At 43.0% G+C, this 24,300-nt stretch overlaps 1 protein-coding gene across 1 annotated transcript in view; it reads left to right on the forward strand.

Annotated features, from left to right (window-relative positions):
- Positions 1-24,300, forward strand: part of LOC144792127 (uncharacterized) — a 69,548-nt gene that overhangs the window by 10,328 nt on the left and 34,920 nt on the right. The window contains exons 10-11 of the mRNA XM_078667001.1: positions 1,637-1,704; positions 8,084-8,259. Of these exons, the coding sequence (XP_078523127.1) occupies positions 1,637-1,704; positions 8,084-8,259 (244 nt within the window). The remainder of the gene's footprint in view (positions 1-1,636; positions 1,705-8,083; positions 8,260-24,300) is intronic.

Raw genomic sequence — 24,300 nt, forward strand, 5'->3', positions numbered from 1 at the left:
AAATGAGGCCCCTGGAGCCTGGTTACAGACATTGCACAGTGCCAATGCAATGTGTACTGATATTTCTGTTGCACCAATTGAGTCGGAATTTTTCTACCAGTCAGTAAGTCCAAGCAACTGTCAATACTGCCTGTGACAACAGTGCACATGGAAGTTTATGGTAGTTTGTTTTGAGGGAACCGTGTATTTACATAGCATAGACATTCTCATCCTTCGCTTTGCAGTTTATTGTGAAACAGTTCATGCATTTACAGAGCAGAAACACTCTTGTCATTTGCCTTACAGTCTTTGATATTTTACTTTGATATATATCTGTATGGAGTAGCAGATAGAGTCTAACCCTTTGGCGCTTGGAAGCTTGTTGTAAAAGAGTTTGATGTCTGCCGAGACACTCTAGACCTCTGTTCTGTGGCCTGCGGAAAAAGGGTTTACATTCTCTATCTGTGTTTCCATAAAAGAAAACCCCTTATGTTTAGTCTTGAGAGGTCAATAGTAATGGTTTTGAGATACTGATATGTGGGTTAGTAACTGTGAACAGGTCCATGTTCCTTAATTGCACCTCCATGTTCATTAATATCGCCGGATGCACGTTTTAAAAGGTGCACCCAGTGCAGTTAAGGACAAGGGGGCATATTACCAAGCAATAGCGATAATTATCACTATCGCTTGGTTAGAGACAAAAATGTATCGCCGACCTGCGGCGATTTTTATCGCAGATAAATGCGATAAAAATCGGCCGCAATGCATGAATATCGCTGAAAAGTCAGCGATATTCATGCATTACCGAGCAAATGCTCTTAGCCATGTTATCCACCTCCCATTGGATAACATGGCTAAGAACTGCTCAGGGCAGGTGTTAGCTTTTGGAGATATTCGCGCTTAGGGCGAATATCTCCAAAAGTTGGTAATAGGAGATAGCGATGTTAGCGACTGTTTCCAGTCGCTAACATCTTGGCACGCCCACTTTGCAAGAGGTGTGGCGCCGTGGGGAAGAGGTGTGGCGCCGCGGCTAGGGCGACTGACTCCGGAATCTGGGGATCACGGTTCGATCCCCGGCACCGGCGGCAAATCAGCCCAGCACCATGTGACTCTGGGCAATAGCTTGCTTAATCTTCCCGACGGCCCCCAGCGCCTAGAGACCCTAACGGGTGATTGTGCGCTTTACAAATGTGGATTATTATTATTATTAGTGATAAATATCACTGACATGCAAAGTGGGGCCCAAGATGGTCGCTATCTCCTACTAGCTGTCGCTAACTGGTGTTAGCGACAGCTAGGTAATAGGGATATAATTTTATCTACGCTTTCTTGACTTTTAAAGCCAAAAAAAGCGGAGATAAACCCCCTTGATAATATGCCCCAATGTGCCCTATGTATAATATGGCCCCTTGTGTTAACGACATGATTAGGTGTGAAATTTGTACCTCATTTTGTGGCCACATAATAATCAGGCCTTAGGCCTACTATGTTATTCAGTCTTTCCCATGGGTTCTTAGTAGCTAAAGGTGAACTTGGCAAATAATGTGGCAAACTAATACAATAAATGCCTCCTCACTGTATCAAGTGTGATGACTGCTACATGTCTTTAAATTGACTTTGTGTCACCGCTGCATTATCTGAATCTCTTTCTCCACAGGTTAAAGAACTTGTTGCTACTCTGACGCTGAATTTGCCCTCCAACAACATCCAGTACACTGCCTTCAGGTGAGTACATCCCTTATGAGGGTGCATTTTGTATGCATGGAATGTAGCTCAGATATGAAAACAAGGGGGTATATTATCAACAACTAGCGATAATTTTTGTCTCTAACTTGTTTAGAGACAAAAATTATCGCCGCACATCGGCGATTTTTATCGCAGATAAACCTTGCTATTAGCAAGGTTTATCGCAAATGCGATAAAAAACGCCCGCAATGCATGAATATCGCTGAAAAGTCAGCGATATTCATGCATTATCGAGCAAATGCTCTTAGCCATGTTATCCACCTCCCATTGGATAACATGGCTAAGAACTGCTCAGGGCAGGTGTTAGCTTTTGGAGATATTCGCCCTTAGCGCAAATATCTCCAAAAGTTGGTAATAGGAGATAGCGATGTTACCGACTGTTTCCAGTCGCTAACATCTTGGCACGCCCACTTTGCATATCATTAGTGATAAATATCACTGACATGCAAAGTGGGGCCCATGATGGTCGCTATCTCCTATTAGCTGTCGCTAACTGGTGTTAGCGACAGCTTGGTAATAGGGAGATAATTTTATCTCCGCTTTCTTGGCTTTTAAAGCCAAAAAAGCGGAGATAAAACCCCTTGATAATATACCCCATGGGTTCGTATTCATGGAGGTATTTTTGTCTGTAAACATACTTTCATGGCTGAAAATATCTCCATTTACCCCTGTCAGGATTTTTCAAAAGGATTACCGACAGGTATAACTGGATTTACTACTGTGGATTACTGTGCCACAATTGCACTCTTAAACTGCACTAAAGGGGGCTGAAGGGGTTGTGGAAAAGTGTGCGAAAAATGTACATTTGTGGACATTCCCAAACTTTGATCAGACTCTTACCACTTTTTAAAAATGGTTGGGGGGTTACTCCATGGAAGGAAAGGGGAATTGAACATCCCTCTTATGTTTGATGGGTGTGCATGGTAAGGCCTTTCATCAAAAAATACTTCCCTGCAGGGACAAAGAAAGGTCTATCTTACCTTGAATTCAGCAATGGGAACTAAGCAGCACAAGGTTTTTTTTAAGTCTCAAAGGTCACATTCGTCGTCTGTCTAAACAAATCCTTTTAGAAACTTTACAGGTTTAGCAGTTAAAGCTCCAAGCTTTGTTCCAGTTGTGCTCATAGTGTCATCACCCGCAAGAAAATGTGCCCTGATAAGAACCCTGGGCATCCCTCGTTCAAGTTTCTCAATGCTGGATGAGGGGTAGCCATTGCTCAAAGTGGATGGGCATTAGGCTTGGTTGCCGCCCCTTTCTCAGAAGACTGTGATTCTTCTTGTAATTCGCTGGTTTCTGCTTTTTCTTGACAAATTCTTTCCAGGCTTTTTTCCATTGTGTATGACTTTTAGCACTTGCAATTACAATGATAAAGTATTTGATCCGCTTCACCCATCAGTTTCAATCTTTTGTGAACTTCGACTTGCTGTATTTCTGCAGCATCTCGAATTCTCTTATGTCCAGCCGCAGTTGATGTTAGCTTTTCTTTCGGATTAGTTTGACATATGACATATTTTTCTTTGTTGTAGGGAGTCCTCGGATTTTGTAGTTAGCAACACTCAGGACGTAAAGATCCTCTGCTACCACCAGCTTTGCTCTTGCTTACGAATTTGAATCGATTGAAAACCTGAAACAAAAACAGTATAAAAATAAATTACCAATATGATTGGCTAAAACGCATCATTATAGAGCCGTCATTTTGGAAGTTGCAAAAGGGTTGCTCTGAGAAGTTATTTACTGCCTTTATAGGAGTACTTGAGCCCAAAAAATGTTGACACCAAAATGAAGTATATAGGTCTCATTCTTCCTGAGCTATTACATTATTACTGCAACACATCTGCCATTTTTAGGTCTCGCCTAGACGAAAGCAAAGCGAAGCTTTGCTGCCTAGGGCGAGACGACTTATGTTGTTACTTTTGGGGGAATGAGGACAGCAATGTTGCACGCGCTTTCTCTTTCCGAGATTGTACCTCGTGAGCGCGCACGTCGTCACTCACGCATGCGCACAAAGAAAGCCATACACACTGCATATACACACACGCACCCCCCCTTAATCAGACACACAGCGCACACAGACAGACAGACGCACGCAAAAACACACTCAAACAGACACACGCGCATACACCCCACCCCCACTCACCCCTCCTCTCACTCAACACACTCACCTGTTCTGGCGGTGCTCGGCGGCGGATCTGCATCTCGGGCGGCGGTAGCGCTTTGCAGGGCTCTCTCACCACATGAGAGCCCCGCCTTCCCCATGCGCCCGGCCGCTCTTCACCCGGTCCCCCATCTCGGGACCGGGACTCAATGCGGAGCCTTCGTGGCTCCTCGGGCAGCTCTCTCTGTCTCTCGCCGCGATGGGGCGGGACTTCCGGTTGGGGCCGCGCTGGGATTGGCCGGCTTCCCAACCGCTTCCCGGTCGTCGCGGGCAGCGCGGCGGCCCGGCGGGGACTTGTTTTTACTCCCTGGAGGCGCCTCGCAGGAAGATGAGATAGCTTTTCATGCAGGTTTGGACAGGAGGGATGAACCGAAGGCTTTTGTTTGTGAGATGATAGCTGAGAGATGATGTCAGGGCATCTGGCCATATACCTTTATATCATATTTTTTTCTGTAACTGTTGGTTTCTCTAGATGCAAGTGTTTGATTTGTATTGCAAACAACCTTCGTGAGAAAACTCTACACTGTGACGTGCAGTGCTTAGCATGTTTACAAAAGATACATTCATATTCAGTAAACAATTCAATTTTAAGTTCAGTTTTATTTATTTCAGAAGGGCTCTCAACAGCGCCCAAACCCCTGGCTCAAGCAATACAACAAAAGTGACTTTTTATCCCTCAACACTGAACCAGGAAACTGCCACACATAATTATTAAATTATTCTCCCATATCTCCCACTTAACAATTGGTTCCCGTGGGAGGGGCTTAAAATACACATAATACCACCACCCCCCCCCCACCGCCCAATCACAGGACCGAGTCAGAGTTTACCTTTATATTATTTCCATGGCCTTTGTGACCCACTTATGGCACAAACTGAGGTTGGGGGGGTACGTGCTACTATAAATGGTTTTGTATTGTGAAAGGTTGGTATTCAGAGTGAGACACATAGAACAAGAACAACACGGGCAAGTTGTACTTAATGTGTGCCTGTGGATGTCATTGGTGGGAACTACCCTAGTTTTGAAGGCGGATGTATTTTTCAGCATCAGATTTTGACTTTGAGCACTAGAGACAAAAACGTTTATTTATGTTTAAAAAGGAAAAATAAAAGGCATTGTCATTTGCAATGTCAATAGCTCAAACTCGCGTAAATGCGAGACCTATTGCATTGCAAATGCTTGTTAAGAATGTCATCCAGAAAAATTCGGCCCGGGTTTGGTCAAGCTGTATTACTTCTCTAATGATACAAAAACACAACTAAAAAATGAAAATCTCTCGACAACTATCATTTTACGGAGGTATATCAAGGGTCCAGGACAATTAGCATGTATGGCTAAGCCAAGCATTGCTAGCTGTTATAAATTCTACTTGTTTCCCATATAGGTGCTGTTTTCACAAAGCCGTGTACATCAGGCATGATCCTGCCTCACAAATGTTGCACTCCACATGAAGGTTGCAAAGTTCTGTAAACTTCATTTGCAATTGAAATTTGTTTGTGCGCCATATGCGCGCGCATGTAAATTTCAGGGGTGCATCCGGGTGTCCTTATGACACCCTTGCACGCTTGAAATTATTCTCAATTTGCGATTCTCAAATTGCAAATCGCAAATCTAGAATAACTTCCCATTTATTCCTATGGGCCTCCTGGCCCATTGAAATGAATGGGAAAGTATTCCTTTATTGCGATTACGCATTTTGCTAATCGCAATTAATGAATATTAAGAAATCACCCAAAAATTGCAATTTTTTACGTACATCCCTATTTGCAAATCTCAAATAGCGGTTTCTAAAAATCGCTATTTGAGAATTGCAAATCAGGATGTTGATACATATGGCCCAAAGTGTCAAATGCTCTTGGAACACCTCCTTTTCATGATATTTCACCCACATAGATGAAATTCTGAAAAGATGATAACTTGAGTCGCAAAGATTCTAACCTTCACAAATCTATAAGAGGGTGGGCTTATATATTATGCTTTTCTTCGGGCATAGGCAGTATTTTACATCCTAAAAAAAAACTTTGGGACATATTTACAGGAAAGTGGTGCAGCGCAGGTTTGCTCCAAAATTGCTAACCCTGCGCTGCCTTAATTTGGAAATGCAGGGATGTGCCATATTTACAATGATACGGCACAACCCTGCGTTTCTCCCTGCGCTGTTGCTAAATATAGCTGCCTAGCCCCAACGCAGGCACCCTTGAACCACAGTGCAAAGGTGCCTGTGCGGAGGGACTGATTGGTTATGTGCAGGAATGTGTCCGCCTTGGACATAAACAATCCAGGATGGCAATTTGCAATTCTATGTGTGCTGCATTGTACAGAACACATAGAAGTTGCAGGCTGTCATTTTTTAAATGATTTTTTATGTGCAGGAAGGGACACCTTCCTATACATGAACAATCATATAAGACAACTAGCTGTTTCCATGTGTGCTGTACAATGCAGCACCCATAGAAACAGCAAAACCAATGAGAAATAAAGCATTTCTCCTCGTTTCGCCATGGTAAGACCTCCTATTTACACCAACTTTGCAAATAGGGGGCAACATCAATGGGTGTTGCGGCAGAACACCCAGTGCAACACCCATTGCCCACCCCATTCATGCTAAGGCTAGTGTGAAAGAGGGCCTTATTTACAAGGCAGAGTTAAGTGGCTTAATGCTGCATGGTAAATAAGGCAAAGCCCCTATCGCCACACAGAAGTGACTTTCCTGTGGTGATGGCGGCTTGTAAATATGCCCCTTTGTTTTTTAACTTTAACTGCAGGAGAGAAGATGTAGATAGAGGTTAATGCTGCTGACGTTGAGAAGTTGCAAACCAGGGGGCTAATTTACATGCCCCGTGCATCACTTTTATTATGGGAAAAAGTGACGTACCGGTGGTGCAAGAGGTTTGTAAATAAGCCCTTAGGTTTGAATGCTTGCATATTCTTTGATTCTGGGCAACCCACTTAACCTATGTGTGATCTTATCCGGCTCCGTTGTCCAGCACTCTAATGCTCTCGGGGGTGATGCTTGCTCTACCAAACAATGTAATGCAATGAATTGTTTTATAGTAAAGGCTTAGGGACTCATTTATGGCATTTTATTTAGGACAGGGCAGCCAGGCACCTTGCTGTGATGCCCTACGCCAAAGTGAAAAGGCAGGAATGCTCCGTATTTAAGCAGTGTGGGGCATGCTTGTCCTTTCTGGCTGCACTGGTGCAGTTTTAGGAGCCTAGCACCAATATAGGCACCTTTACACCATAGTTCAAGGGTGCCTCCATTGCTGGCAGGATTAATTTTGTGCAGGAAGGGCACGTTTCCCTCTTCCTATGTGTGCTTCAGAATGGATGTATGTCACTACAACGCATACTTTTACAACGCATACCTTTACAACGCATTTTTTACAACGCAACATCCATTACAACGCATTCCATTACAACGAATGCCATTACAACAAATTTTTTAAAACTACCTTTACAACGCATTCCACTACAACGCATACTACCTTTACAACGCATACCATTACATTGCATGTATAGTAAGTATTGGATAGTGTAGCGGTATAAATAACTATTCTAACTCCAGGGGGTGCAACAGTAGGGTAAGTGTTGGATAGTGTAGGGGTAAAAATTACTCTTCTAACTCCAGGGAGTGTAACAGTAGGGAAAGCGTGGATAGTGTAAGGGTACTATGCGTTGTAATGTATGTTGCGTTGTAAAAGTTTCATTGTAATGGTAGTGCGTTGTAAAAGTTGCGTTGTAAACGTTGTTTTCCCTTCAGAATGCAGCACAAATGGGCAGAAGAAAAAATGCTGAGAAATTAACATATTTCTCCTCGTTACACCTCAGAAAGCGTACCAATTCTACGCTTTCCCCGGGTTTACATTACTTTGTAAATCGGGGGCATTGTCTAATTACATGGGTGTTGCGTGGTAAAACCCACCTGAACGCCTATGGAATACCTGCCGGGCACAGAATATGGGGATGCAGCGATTTGCGCTGCGTCACCTAACCCATGATTCATGAGGCCACTCAAAGCCATGCGGTGTTGCTTTGCCTGGCTTCATAAATCTTTGATAGCCCTGCTTCACACATGTCCCATTTTACATGTTGCAAAAGTGACACAGGTCTCTCATAAATAGGCCCCTAAGTAAGCAGACTTTTGAGCATGGTTTGTATCACTGGCTTAAATGTTTTAACAAATCTGTTTTGTTTTCTAGCAATGGCATAAGAAGAGTAACGACTGCGTTCAATTACACCGGAAATTTAACTGTGATCAACTTCCTTAATGACAAATTGTTCAATGAGTTACAAGGACGTGTTGTCTCGACCAGGGCAGCAAGAGCTGCTTCGGACCAGAACATCTCTCTAAACAGCATCACTGATGGTAACAAAAGTAAGTTCATCCTTAAGCATCGCCCTTTTACCCCATTCTAGTGTGGCATAGAGGGGCGAGCATCCCCACTCTCACCCAAACTCGACCTTCGTTTAATGAAAACTTAAGCTCTGGCAAATCTGGAATTGGCTTTAAAATCAGAAAATTCATATTGTGGTGATGAAGGGCATGCTGGGGTAGAGGTAAATGAAATACTGAAATAGAGGACCAACAACTGTCTGCTTTTATAGAGGAACACCATCTACTCGATGAGACCCAATTTGGCTTCCGTCGATTTCATGGTACGGAGACAGCTCTAATTAAAGCCGCGGATGACATCAGATCCATCCGAGACGATGGTGGAACAGCAGTATTAATACTGCTAGATCTGTCGGCTGCTTTCGACACAGTCGATCATTCTACTCTGATCGATCGTGTCGAAAACATGGGTTTCCAACACACAGCCAAGCAACTGCTGGCATCTTTTCTGGCTGACAGGACTCAGGCTGTCACACTGGGTTCCTTTCATTCAACCAATCTGTCGCTGCCATGTGGGGTACCTCAAGGCTCATCCCTAAGTCTGACACTTTTTAACATCTATGTGTCGGACCTAGCCAATATCATTCGGGCATACGGGATGGGCCTTACCTCCTACGCAGACGACACACAGTTGGTGCTCGCCATTAAAAACAACGGCCACAAAATAGCCGAAGATTTCAAAGAGGGCATGTTGGCAATTGGGGACTGGATGGCCTCCAATTGCCTAAAACTTAATTCCGACAAGACGGAAGTGGTCATCTTTGGACAACTACCCCAGATTGGTCCTCTGTTTGGTGGCCGATGTCCCTTGGACCCCCCCCTAAACCTGTCAGTAAAGTGAGGAACTTGGGAGTGAACTTTGACGACCGCCTCAACTTTCTCCCACATGCTAATCAAATTGCTTCCTCCGCCTTTCACAAACTAAGACTTATAAAGAAAATCCTTCCCTTCCTCCCCGAAACGGCCGGTAAAATCTTGGTAACTTCGCTGGTATTGTGATTGTCCACTTTGGACTATTGCAATGCTTTGTTCATAAACGCACAAGTAAGGGTTATAAACAAAATGCAAGTTATCCAGAATTCAGCAGCCAGGCTTCTGGGTAGAATTCCTAAATATCAATCCGCTACAGAAACCATTAGACATCTTCATTGGTTACCAATTAGAAATAGGATTAAGTTCAAAACCCTCTGTATTGTGTACAAGGCTCTGCACAACCAAGGACCTGCTTTCCTCACACAAAATCTGACTCCTTACTGTCCTCCCAGATTGTTACGCTCGTCCACTCTAAATGACCTAATGGTTCCCCGTACCAAATCGGTTTCTTGGGGGGATCGAAGGTTCCTGGTATCAGCCCCAAAACTATGGAACACTTTGCCCCATTCGATAAAAATAAGCCCTTCACTCTGGTCATTTCTCAAACAGCTAAAGACTTGGCTGTTTAATCAGTAAATTCAGATCCTCTCCTCCTTGGAGTAAATACCTGCAGATAATTCAGCGCCGAGACGCCCTAGGGCCATTGTTCACGCTTTATAAATATCATTAATAATAATAATAATAATAATAATAATGGGGCGAAAATGTAGCCCTATGAATGCCACAACGCTGTGTACAAACCCATGTATTTGTATACAAATCTATATCCATTTATATATATCTATTTGTCTGTCTATCTCTCTCTCTCTCTCTCTCTCTCTCTCTCTCTTTCTCTCTCTCTCTCTCTCTCTCTCTCTCTCTCTCTATATATATATATATATATATATATATATATATATATATATATATATTTGCAATAGTCCGCAGGTTGTGGGTCTGTCGCAGAAACTATATATCCATAACACCTTTCTGTTACAGCTGTGAACATTATTAAACTCAGTAGTGAACGATTTGCCCTTCGATGTTTCACATATTATATGTGTATAAGCAGGTTTTAAAGAGGGAGACCAGCATAGCACGACCCACAACATATGAAGGGTGGCATATTGGGGTTACAAAATTCATGTATTATACAATTATGGATTGCACTGTGGGTCCCGGGCAACATAATACTATTTAACACTTTATAATTACGCATTTGCACTTTTATATATTATTACTTTGAATTGTTCCTAGATATATCTGTTTAGAAAATATGTCAAACGCAATGAAGGTAACAACAATAAGCAAGATATGTATACTATGTACGTTGTTTCTATTTAATTGATATATGGCAAATTTGTTCATCCAGGTATCTTAAAATTTAAGTATGTCCTCTATTTTCATGACGTATGATGTCAGCAATCATGTGGGGTGTGTAATTTCAATTAAATGGTTTCCAAAGACGCAGCATGATCATGTGATAAAGGCCACAGGGCATGGCCGAAACATGTCATGGGCAGCACAAGCGTTGTAAATAAAACTTAACATTTAAGCACCAGCAAGACAGGAGAGTCCTTTGCATCTGTTTGGGAATGCAAGAATAGCATTTGGATGTTTTGTTCTGGATATATGTATATATATATATATATATATATATATATATATATATATATATATATATATATATTACCTACTGGCGGTCGCCAGTAGGTATATATAGTTAGGATTTTTTCTCTATGGGTTTTTTGAAAATTCTATGTCTAATAACTTTGGCGTTTGTGGACGGAATTGGCTGACATTTTCAGGAAAATGGCACATTTTGTTTCTGAGCAGCCCTTGAAAATTTGGGGGGGGTTCGTCCAGTGGGGGCCGAGAAAAAAGGGGGGTCCCAAAACGTGTTTTTAACATTGAGTTTTCCATAGGGCGGTTGGCCTCACTTTTAGCCCGAACGGCTGAATGGATTTGCACGAAACTTGGCAAAATTGTAGGGACTGGTAGCCCGATGTGCCTTTTGTAGGTCTCAATATATGTGCTCCAGTGGATTTTGAGAAATTAACGTTTAAAAAAAGATATATATCTGTAACAGCGGACCGGTTAGCGCTCTGGTTCGCGGACTTTTCGCGCAACGGAGCTTTGTGAAGCGAAGCTGATTGGTTCTCCGGCGTCTGTCAACATTCCAAACAGTCCGTAGCGGCCGCCATCTTGTCTCTCGGTAGGATCGAGAGACAAGAGGAGGTCAAAACAAAGGGGGAAATAACTATAAGGGGGCATAGTAGATCCTCGCTGACCCCCTAGGTTTGATGTGGAGGTTTTAAAAGGGCCCCGCGGGGCAAAAAAAAATAATAAAAATAATAATTGAACGGCTGAATGGATTTGCACGAAACTTGGCAAAATATTAGGGACTGGTAGCCCGATGTGCCTTTGCTAGGTCTCAATATATGTGCTCCAGTGGATTTTGAGAAATTAACGTTAAAAAAAAGATATATATCTGTAACAGCGCTCCGCTTTGCGTAACGGAGGTTTGCGAAGCTGATTGGTCATTCTGTCACTGGGCTATAGTTGGGCTACATCTGGCTGATATTTGGGCTACATTTGTTTTTTTGTGTGTCTGGCGGCCATCTTTGGGCTACATTGGGCTACATTGGGCTTCATTGGGCTACATTCGGCTAATTAGCAAATAGCTCATCGCAAACTAGGAATGGTAAAGAATCGCTATTTATTCCTTAAAGTTCGCTATTTAGGAAATGCAAATAACTTTGATGATACATATGGCGGTTCATCTCTAACAAGATAAGAAGCATAGGGATAGATTTATGATGACTGGCGCATCACCAGGGATGTGTTAGTCATTCTGTGCCGCTGTTCCGTCACCTATGGTGTGCTGCATTTACAATGCGGTGCATCATGGGGCAAAAACAGCACAGATGCGTGATGTATCTGTGCCGTAAAGGTGGCGCATTGCTGGAGTTGTATCGCAAGTGTGATGAAGCTCCAGCAAGGGTCGGGGGTGCCCCTGTCGCAGGGTTTCTGTTCTCACACAGAACTGTGGACAGAGGATTGGAACCTCGGCGAATTAGGGTGTCCCAAAACTCACGTTAGTAATCAAAAACTATTTAGCAAGCTAGGTACAGTGTCACATTGGATATAACAAACTCTCAATGTTTAGACAATCCAGAATATGAACTTATAGTACCTCAGGATACGTGGAACTCATGAACAGTCGGTCGTTATATATTTCTTAGAAACCAGAACATGGAGTTAAGAAGAACACATGTGTATTTGAAATGTTTATTTACTAATGCCGTCTTCTCAGGCGTAGTACCTTAGATAATAAAAGTACACATATTATCAGTAGCAAAATTACCAGCATAGTTACTAGTACATAAAAAGTGAATGGTGATAGTATGTTAACATGCTGTAAATGAATAAGAGTTAGCAACACTTATAAGCAGCCGCGGGCCGTGGAGGGAGTTACGGTGAGGCAGGGAGGCGGGGAGGGGGAGAAGCAGGGTGGAGAATACAAGTACACATATTATCAGTAGCAAAATTACCAGCATAGTTACTAGTACATAAAAAGCGAATGGTGACAGTATGTTAACATGCTGTAAATGAATAAGAGTTAGCAACACTTATAAGCAGCCGCGGGCCGTGGAGGGAGTTACGGTGGGGCAGGGAGGCGGGGAGGGGGAGGGGCAAGGTAGAGAGGGCTCCACCCTGCTTCTCCCCCTCCCCGCCTCCCTGCCCCATCGTAACTCCCTCCACGGCCCGCGGCTGCTTATATCTCACCCTCCCTAATACACATATTATATTATTTGCTAAGAAGGTCTCTTTGTGTTGGTTTAGGGCGTGTCCATACTTTAGTGTCTTAGATTTGAAGGAATCACATCAGCATACACCAGCTCTCTCTTCATGTGAACCGCATCAACTGTTGTGTATGTGTGTTCGGCAAAGCAATATAAAACCCGCCTCATGCCCAGAATTGGCAGAAGTTGCACTTATGTTATGAGTATGAAGTCGTGGAGATCAGACCTCATAACAATTCTGTATCGTGTTGTTCTTGAAACTTTAGCACTCGCTGTACAGATATAGTTTAACAAGTAAAGCAGATAGTAGACCAATAACATATTATTCTCATGTAAACCACGATGAACTACTAGGTGGAAAGCTAAAGCAACAACTAAGTGTCGTGTGCAGAAGTTGCAAAAAAGGAAAAATGGCGTTTAAACCGGTAATGAGCCCATGCTAACTTAACACGGTGTAAAGATATCCAGGACCTAGATGACACCTCCTCATGATCCGGAAACGAACTGAATAAGATAATAGAAGTGCCATCTCATGAGAGCAGATTGCAAGTTTATATGTGGACGGTCCGCAAGGTAAAGCATTAAAAACTAGGAAAATTCAATGCTAAAGAAAAATAAAACAGCCAAGTACTTTATCGAGTCTTAAGCCAATAGGCAAGGTAAATAATAAAAACTTGACAAATAAGTCAATGAATTGTCAATGAAATGCTAGTACTCAGCATATCAAACATGAAAAAGGTCTATGACATAACTGTGTATGCAAAATAAGCTGCAACAGCCTCCAATAGGAAGTCACCGTCTTCATCCGAAAACAGTTCAGCCATCCAATTTAAAAGCGGAAAAGAACATACGTGCTCTCCCAGCACCGGATCCTCTATCACCATCAGAGGACAGCTCGGTGGGTTTTCAAGAAAGCTGTGTTCCAAGAAAGACTGTGCTGCCGCCAGTAAATTCCAGGGACCAAGTAGTCCATGCATCAATGCCACAGCCATAATCCTTTCGCCAGGACAAATCAACTCGTGAGTAATGATAGGAGTCATCAGCTGATTAAAGTCGACGTCAGGAGAAACCGGTCCGCAGAGACACAAATCAATGGCCCAATCGAAATCACAGGTCAGGCAGTGAAATACAGGCTGGACACAGGTGAAGTAGGAGAACCGAAAAGATAATCCATATGCCGTGCCTAATATCGCCAACGGCATTGTGCCATAATATTCTAGCATGCGATTGCGGAACAGTGTCAGCAGCTGCAGGGTCGGAGGTTGCATAGGAGGGACATCCATATTTAAAAATGTAAAAAAGCACAAGAGCGTCCGCTGGTAATGCAAGTAAAAATGCAATCCACGAACCAGAGTGGAGAAAATGGAATGAAAGGGAGCAGGGATGACTCCAAAGATTTTCTCAAATGAAGTCACGAGACCACTGGTAACAACTTTAAAAAAGTGTGCCAGGGATTTTGTGGAGGATGCGTTAAAGATAGTCGGAAACATGTTGCTGAAATTGAAAGGCAAACCTGTGTACGGGTGTTCGCTATGTGAAGTACGAAAGTTTCACGGGCCGAACTCAAGGCCACCTCTCTCTGAGACAAAAGAGCTCTTATTCTTGTCATGCCGTTGAAACGTGTCCCAAGGTTGGTATTTGTGGCCAGATTGAAAACTCCCTATGTTCATGTGTGGGAGGAAATAGAACATTTCTGCAGCAAATAACCCGTTCACTTACTGTTACGATAAAAGGAATACTTTTAATTAACTCAGAACAATCTTCATTATTGAGCATCAAATAACTACCATTTTCCAACAACTTGAACGTGGGGATGATAGCAGGAACTGGCGTGCCTTGCAACACGCAAGCCATATTTGGTCGGTGTTTGTTGCATGAATCGTGTAACTGTATGTGCCTACACATTAGTGAATGATCTGGCGTCTCAGTGCATTCCTCTCCATTCAGATAAACTTCTTGATCATCTTTGAAACATCTGTATGTGTATGGAAGCGACCAGACCTCATGAACAAAAGCACTACCTAAAGGTTCATAAAGACCTATTGGTATATATTTCATACAATTTGAAAACTTATATAAAGCAAAAGGCAGCGTTATTAAACCGTGGATAAGGCATGTTGCCAAAAAACCCGCAATCCTCTGCTGATGATGTCACTGAGCATGTCATGAATGATGTAATATGTGACATCATCAGTAGTGGATTATGGGTAATAGTATCTCTAGTTTACTCCCCTATAGCTGTCTTTCTTTTAACATAAGTGTGTGTTTCCTTCCCTTATACTTACTGTTTTTGGTTCGCTTCCAGTTCGCGTACCAGCGAGCGAACTAGGAAGCGAACTAAGAGAAATAGAGGTTGGCACAGTTCCAAATATTGTACCAATTTTTTAATAACGGGGAGGTAGTTCTGAAAAGAACTTTTTTTTTTATTTTTCTGAACATTTTTTTACTGTTTTTGAATTTTTCGGAACAGTTTTATATTTTTTTGGGTTTTTCTTGGAGGGGGCAATGAAAACGATTCATTGTAAAGGGCTCAACAGGAGCAACAAAACAAAAAAAAGAAGTATTTATTATTTTGGGCGTTTCGGACAAACTTGCATATGATAGTCAATAGCTCTGTTGATCAGAGTGATGCTTCTTTCTCCGTAGGAAATGAATCCATCGCAAAATACGCAGGTGTGTTTTACTTCACCAAATCTCATTTGTATATTTGGCACCATCTCCCTGCCCTCTGGTCCCGTTACTTCCGGTACAACAGATCTTCTGGCCATAATAGGGAGATTATCTAGGTCGTTCCGAAACTGTGCAGCACTGTAGTTGTTAGGATGCCACCTAGTCATATGGCGATGCATTGTGTAGTTTCCGAAACTGTATTTTTTGTCGGTCCCTCTGGACAGTCTATCTTGACATATAAGGCAAGTTACGTATCTTGCATTTACTTTTTTCTGACCTTTGGGAATTTTAAAAAATTGCCAAATGAAGTTTTCTTTCCGGTGAGACGTCTTGGGCTGCTCAGGCAAAAACTGCCTCTCTTCGTGCTCGTCCTCCTGTTCCTCTTCTTCTTCTTCTTGTTGAATTACAACTTGAGCAGGTGGTCCACTCTTCCTTGGATGTGGTGGAGGTGGTGGGGAAGCACCAGCTGAAGCTACTAAAGAAGCCATTGCTCAGTGATCACAAAGGGTCTTTCTCTCACAATGATGAAAGTCAGAGTGAGGAAAGAAGGAGGGATTTTCATCATTTGGGAAAAACAAGAGTTCTCAACCAATCAAAAGTGTTCATTTTAGATTATATGACCTAGTCTTACATCATTAGGAAACCAAAAGTGAAATGAACCAATGAAAATTGTTATTACCAAGTCACATGACTTGCTGTGTTTACGTTAAGCGCTTTGCAGGGCCTCCCGGTTTGCTTCCAGAAACCTGCGCTTTGGCACTCGCTTCGCGTACCAGTTCGCTAACGTAGCACGTCATATGACGTATCAAGCGACAACGTGGAACGTCATGCGGACGGGAGGCGTCACGATGTTGTTTTCTAACGCGGCACTTGCGGTAAAGAAACGTTTACCGGCTCGCGGTCTATTTCGCGGCATCAAGGTCAGCTAACGGGAAGCTTCCCGATTCGCGAAGCGGGAACGAAGAAAAAAAAATATTTTAAAAAAAAATTATTCATAAACATATAAAATATATTTTTGGATTTAAAGAAGAATACATTTTACAGCTACAGATATTAGCTGTTAAAAAACCAATGAAATTCACAGAAAAAACCATAGGTTATAGACCATATATAGTTAGGAATTAGCATTTACAAAACCTTGAAAATTCACTGAAAAAACCATAGGTTATAGACCATATATAGTTAGGAAATAGCATTTAGAAAACCTTATTTTACTCACACAAAACCATTGAAATTCCATATATAGTTAGTTGCACTAACTATATATCGCGCACCTGCAATCCACTGCTGATGATGTCACATATTACATCATTCATGACATGGTCAGTGACATCACTGATGACATCACTGATGACATCTCAAATGACATCACTGATGACATCACTGATGACAACATCCAGTGACTGTATGCTTCTGTAAAGTTAAAATATGTCTTACATATTGAAGAATGAGTGGATGTATAAGTGTCTGGATGAAGGATTTAGTAGGTGCATGACTGACTGTATAAGTGAGTGATTAAATGTGTCTCACTGAGTGCATGGGTTAGTGACTAAACTGTTTTAAATTGTGCATCATTGTGTCTGTTGTTTTGTAATCTGATGCATGTGTTGATCATTAGCTATATGACTAACTATATGGGTTATTGATTAGTTGCCCAAGTATTTGTATGGGAGACTGAGTGTGTGTGTGGGTGTCTGGGAGGTGTATGACTCTGTGCATAGATGTGTGAGCAGTTGATTCACTAGATGTATGGGTTCAAAAGTGCATGTGGAAACATCTGTATGGGCGGTTGACTGTGTGCATGAGTGTATTGGTGAGTGAATGGATATCTCAGTGCTACATGTCAAAGTAAGTACATATGTAAAACACAGTACATGTGATAGTTGACATATATAAATAACTGTGCATAAGAGCCAGTGAATGTGTGAGTGGCTGTATGGATTATTGTGAACTTGTATCAGGGATTGTATAACAGAGTAAATATGTGTTATTATATGTTCCAATAAGTAAGGTGTGTATAACTATATAGTTGAGGAAATCGAGGTGTGATTGATTCTTTGCAAGACTGACTAGGTGTGTGAGTAACTCCATGGATGAGTGACAGTCTGTGAGTGTCTGTTTACACTGAGTGTATCTAAGGTTATATTAGAGTCTGAAGAGGTTCATTGTATCATCACATGAATGATGTCATCAGTGATGTGATCAGTAATGTCAAATGAGATGTCATCAGTGATGTCATCAGTGATGTCATTTGAGATGTCATCAGTGATGTCATCAGTGATGTCACTGACCATGTCATGAATGATGTAATATGTGACATCATCAGCAGTGGATTGCAGGTGCGCGATATATAGTTAGTGCAACTAACTATATATGGAATTTCAATGGTTTTGTGTGAGTAAAATAAGGTTTTCTAAATGCTATTTCCTAACTATATATGGTCTATAACCTATGGTTTTTTCAGTGAATTTTCAAGGTTTTGTAAATGCTAATTCCTAACTATATATGGTCTATAACCTATGGTTTTTTCTGTGAATATATATATATATATGTGTGTGTGTGTGTGTGTGTATATATATATATATATATATATATATATATATATATATATATATATATATGCATTTCTCACCCTCTGAAGAAAAGCCGGGAAACTGTATTCCGCGGTGCACCTCCGGGTCAGAGACAGCCCGGTTACCAATACTTCTCACAGTGCAAAAATGCACACATGCACTCCTCACAGTGAATTACTCCTCCGTCTAATGAATTGCAAAAAGACGATTCTTTATTGCATGGAGCCAAAGAACACACCCAACGCGTTTCGGCGTTGCCGCCTTGCTCACTGGTTAGACACCAGAGTCCTTTGCATCTGTTTGAGAATGCAAGAATATCATTTGGATGTTTTGTTCTGGATATATATATATATATATATATATATATATTACGCTCAAGATTTCCTCTCAAATCCTCAGGAAAAAGTTGCAGCACTCAGGAGGGTACGGGTAACCACATTTTTATTTTATGTGCAGGAGCCACACAGACGCGTTTTGGCGTGCTGCCTTCGTCAGTGTGTAAAGCACTCAGTGTCAGGCATGTTGATAAAGCTTTTTCATTACATCTCAACATAATATGGACATAAACATAGGAAATTGACCCCTCATAGACACTGTGGGCGCAATCCACAATTTATGTCAGTGCAGCCACTGCAAAAAACGTATTTGACCTTCAGATAGGTGACTGCCCTGCTTCAGAGGGTGTAAGTTATCATAATGTGATACATTAACATTGATATTAAGCCGTGGATCGGCCTATGTCCTATGTTAGACCAAGGCCCATATTTCTATTCTTCTATCAATTTGCACTGAGACAAAGAGGGTGGGACAAGGAAATCAAAAGTTCAAAAATTCAAAAAATCAAAAAGTCATCAAATCATCAATAAATCAATAGCAATTCAATTCAATGTGATTAATGGCTAAACTCAAATAAGCCATTCATTACGCATTCCAAGCTTACAAGGAAACTTGAAAAATTCCCAGAACTTAATAGAACTTCCAAAAGCGGATCATTTAAAAGCATATGGCAGGGTTGCAAAGACTTTCTCTTGATCAAATCAATTCATATAACATCAAGTAATTCATCTCCCAAATTCTTAAGAATACAAATGTGTATATCTTTGTCTACATATATGTTCTTTCTTGTATACATTCAGGAATATATGTGTATCTTGTTAAGCAAAATACACCATCATGGTTGAACATGTTCAGCACTTGCAGTATATCACAATCCCACACTATTTACCCAAGTGGAAGGCCATTTCCTCCCCGCTGTTCAGGCCCCTAGGATGTTTTGTGGACAAATCTATGATATACCTGGACTCTAGTCTCCGGAGCCATCTTAGTCGATCTCCGCCCCTCACATTTGATTGAAGAGTATCTAGGCCAAAGTACTGTAGCTTACTCCGATCTCTGTTGTGCACCTCTGCGAAATGTCAGGCCACCGGATATGATGGATCTGCCTTGTCGATGGTCCTCAGATGTTCTAAAATTCACAGTTTCAGTTGGTTAATGGTGCTGCCGATGTAGCGAAGGCCACATGGGCACAACAGACAGTAGACCGCAAAAGGAGTGCTACAGGTGATGAACTTTTTTATATGCATCATCTTGACTGTGTCCGGTACCTCATACAACAAAACCCGCATTGCTGCCTGAGCAGGCCTTGCAGTGCCCACAAGGATAAAAGCCTTTCATTTCTTTAAGTGTGTTATTCTTGGGTGTGGGTTTCTCGAGATGACTGGTAACTAACAGATCCCCCAGTGATCTAGCTTTGCTAAATGTCACCAGCGGATGCGCAGGTAAATCCTTACATAGCACACTGTCCGTTTGGAGAATGTGCCAGTTCTTTTGTAACATGGCTCTCTAGTCATTCGCTCCAGAGGAGAAGGGGGTTATCATTCTAAACTTCCCCTCATCTGTAGCTCTGTTTTTTCCTCGTTGCCCCTTAGAAGATTTAGATGTTAATAGTGTACTTCTAGGGATCAGTCTCACCCTCCTTAATGTGTCCCGTAGCAACACTTCACCATATCCTCTCGCTGTAACCCTAGCCAAGCATTCTACTGCTGCCAGTTCGAAGTCTTCATCTCTAGAACTGTTTCTGCGCAGCCTTAACAGCTCTCCATAAGGAATGCTCCTAACTAGCTGGGGTGGGTGACTGCTGCTGGCAAAGAGTGTTGAATTGCCAGCAGTCTCTTTCCTGTATAGAGCAGTGTGTAGCTGGCTCCCTTCAACGAACACCCTCAGGTCCAAGTACTCCGCTGCCACCGGACTAATTGTTCCTGAGAAGTGTAAGTTGTACTCGTTGTCATTGAGTATCTTGATGTAACCTTCTGCTGTGTCTTTGGTGCCTCGCCATATGATAAAAAGGTCATCAATATAACGATGCCAACACACTGTTTCACCCTTGTCCTGTCCTACCAAGCAGCTCCTGGGCACCTGCTCCTCCCACCAGCCGACAAACAAGTTTGCGTAGTTGGGGGCAAAGCAGGTGCCCATCGCTGTCCCAGACACTTGTTTGTATAATTGTTCTTTAAACAAGAAGATATTGTTCTTGAGACAAACCTCTGTGAATTCCAAAATCATGCTGTTATGTTTTGCAAACCTCATTTGGCGAAAGTTTAGGAAGTGTTGCAATGCTTGTAGGCCGTGACCATGCTCTATGCTTATGTACAAGCTAGCGATGTCCAATACTATTAAAAGGTAGTCCGGGTCCCATCTTATGTCTCGAATTTTATTCAAAAAGTCCTTAGTGTCTTGGACATAAGACTGTAAGTTCATCACTAAGGGAAACAGGATGTTGTCTATTAGCCTGGACATGTTCTCTGTCAGGCTACCTATAGAAGAGACAATGGGGCGGCCAGGGGGATAATTTCTGTCTTTATGAAGCTTGGGAAGGTGATAGAAGGTCGGGGTCAGTGGTTGGTTGTTTCGTAGAAATAAATGTTCATCCCTACTAAGCATTTGGAGATCATGCCATCTTTGTATCAGGATGTCGTAGTCCCTTATACTTTGTTGGTAAAGTTCATTACTACATTTGATGTAAAATTTATCATCCGACAGTTGTCTTAATGCTTCACCCCTGTAGTACTCCCTGCTCATCAGTACTACGTTGCCTCCTTTATCCGAGGGTTTCACTATGACATTCTTGTCATGCATTAGGTCTTGTAGAGCCAGTTTCTGTTGTTCAGTGATATTACTTTTTGTTTGATGGTTGGCTTTCCATATATTTCATGAGGTCATTGTTCATGGCTTCTGTAAAAACATCCACAGCGTCCCATTGTGCTTGAGGGACGAAGACCGAGGTTGGTTCATATCCACTTTCCTCCCTCTCTTGCTCTATTCCCTGAAATTCCGCACGTTGGGCAAGATCCAGTTTCAGTATGGAGTGGCTGTCCAGTTCTTCGATCTTTGAGAGTCTCTAGGGCTAAGATATCCTTCCCTATCAGTGCGTCAGTGGCAGTTATTCTGGAGCCTTTATTCTCCTGATCTTTCAGGTGTGGTCGGAGTTTAAAATATTTGTGGAGTTTTAGTTTTCTCGTGAAGCGGAACAGATCAATGCGTGTCTGCGTGTACTCAAGAGTATTATTCGGGCAGAATGTTAAGCCCAGACTCAATAAATCGGTTTCACTGTCGGTTAAGATTCTTTCTGTTAGATTAACCACCGTTAGACTGGTCATCCCTGTAATTCATTCATCTATTACTTCTTCTTGGTGTAGGTTCGGTTGGTCCAGCTCGAGGACTTTGCTCTTCCTCTGCCTCCTTTTGCCGCCCCCGACCTCCTTGTCCTCCTGGTTCTCCTGGTGTTCCTGTTTGGGTTGTATCGGGTGGCTTGTTTTTCCCTCCCCGCAGCCATGACTTCTTTATGACTTCGAACTCCTCGTGAAAGGGGGTTCGTCCGGTAGCAGTCATTGCACCAGCACGTCTTCTCCGAGCGCTATCGGGGTTACCTGGGTCCCCTTGATCGTCACTGGACTCGTTTTCAGTAACCTCTGATTCAGAGGTGACTACTTCCGCTGTCACCGTGGAGTTAGCATTGCCCTGGAGGGCTTTGCGAGGCGCATTGAATCTCTTCGCATACGTTAGCACACGTCCTTGTAGGTAGTCGTCCTCATCTCGCTCATATTTTTCTTGTTTGCGAGTTCTTATTTTTTGTTTGTATTTGATGAGGCAAGCTTTCATTTGTGTCTTTAACTGTGCTATTTGATCGGAGTCTGGATCCTTATCGAGCGCCTCTTCCAAGAGTTTAATTTAAGCTAACGCCTTCTCCCTGACGCTCCAGGCGTACTTTACCAGGATTTTTAGTGTCCCTTCACAGTAGGATGCCGTATGTTCCGCCCAATCAGTCAGTAATTGCGGATATATATATTCACATACATACATATATATATATATATTTATATATATATATGCTGCTCCTTTGCATCGGCTAGGTGCACTCACAGACGGGTGCCGTTCTTGCTGTGGTGCTGCTGGGCCATCAATTTATGCTCAATCTCCGTAATTTGCAAGGAGGTGGGCACTCACGGGACTTGTTTTTCAGCCATTTTTATTTTATCCAGCAAAACATTACGCGTTGCGGCTGGCGCCTTTATCAAATGTTTTACATGCACGCCATCAAAACCGGCATTTTTATACGAACAATCTATCGTCATAGCTTTCCGTCCATGTGACTTCCGAAACATAGGAATAGAAAAAACGTCTGAATAGAATTATACCAAATCAGGCATAAAGCTAGATGTTTACTCAGAAATTGTGCTTTTTGTGGTAAACCGTTCAGTTGTTTCTGAGAAATTAAGGTTGAAAAGTTGGTGATAAATAGGTGGGTCCAAGCGTTCTGTTCTATGAGTCCCAACATAAACAGAAATATTGTGGCTGCCATTTTGAGGAGTAGAGTAGGGGTCCAGAGGCCTACCCCACTGGGGCAAAATTAAAATACGTATTCATGCCACTAGCCCAGTGGTACTCCTGTGGGAAACAGCAGGTCCTGGGGGAATAAATGTTTTTTTTTAAAGTAGGGTGTAGTGTCCATGGGGTGTTGAGTATCTATGGTGCTTGGCCAGCAATGGGAGATTGGTTGTTTATGGGTGATTGGGTAGAATGGCCTGTCCTACGCCATGCATGGGCAAAGGCCATGTGAGTGGGGGTTTGGCCATGTGCTGCCTGTGGGGAGGGTCTGAGCACGGGCATGGCCAGAGGTCAGGCCCTAAGTCCAACCCTTTGTAGTAACCTCTCAAAGAGGGGTACACTTTTAACTCCACTCAGACTTTCAGCATCACGGTGATGTCTTAGTCCAGTAAAATAGTGAGGTCCACAGTAAGGGGCCCATTATGATGTCGGGCGGATTGCCTCCGCCAGGCTGGCGGTGGCCACCGCCGGCCTGGCGGAGGCAATCCGCCCGACACCCTTACCAGGATTCCCCCCGCCATATTAGTATGGCGGGGGGACCGCGGCGGACGGAAAGACCGTCCGCCGCTTTTCCGCCCCGGTCTCCTTGCTATCGCAGCGGAAAGGGAATAATATGGTGGCAGTGTCCAATGGACACCGCCAGCCATATTACGATGCTGAGCTATAGGTGCCTTTCCGCGGCGGCATTGCCGCCACGGAAAGGCAGGCAGTGTTTGCTGCGGGGGCCCCCTGCGGGCCCCCTGGTGTAGGCAGAGGTGGGGGAGGACAGGGGGTACCTATGGTACCCCCCACATTTGCATATGCAAAGTGGCAGGCACTGCGCGGTGCCTGCCGCTTTGCATATGCAAATGCGAAAAAGCATTTTTAGCATTGTGGCGGGCGGTGCAGAGTTCACTGCCCGCCACAATGCTAAAACTACAGGATGTGTCCGCCACTGTGGCGGGCACATCCTAATTCCCCCCACGGGACCCCCACCCTTATGGCGGGCGGGCCCGTTCTCTGATAGGGTGGCGGGTGGACAATGCCCGCCCGTCATCCTAATGGGGCCCTTAGTGTGGATGATTATGATGATAAGTAAGGTGGAAATTACGGAGAAAACAACAAAGCCGATGTAGGTGTCGTCCATAAGAAAAAATATGATTGCATTGCCGGCACGGAAAGGCAGGCGGTGTTTGCTGCGGGGGCCCCCTGCGGGCTCCCCTGTTGTAGGCAGAGGTGGGGGAGGACAGGGGGGTACC

This window comes from Lissotriton helveticus, chromosome 11 (assembly GCF_964261635.1).
Source record: "Lissotriton helveticus chromosome 11, aLisHel1.1, whole genome shotgun sequence".
NCBI classification, from domain to species: domain Eukaryota; kingdom Metazoa; phylum Chordata; class Amphibia; order Caudata; family Salamandridae; genus Lissotriton; species Lissotriton helveticus.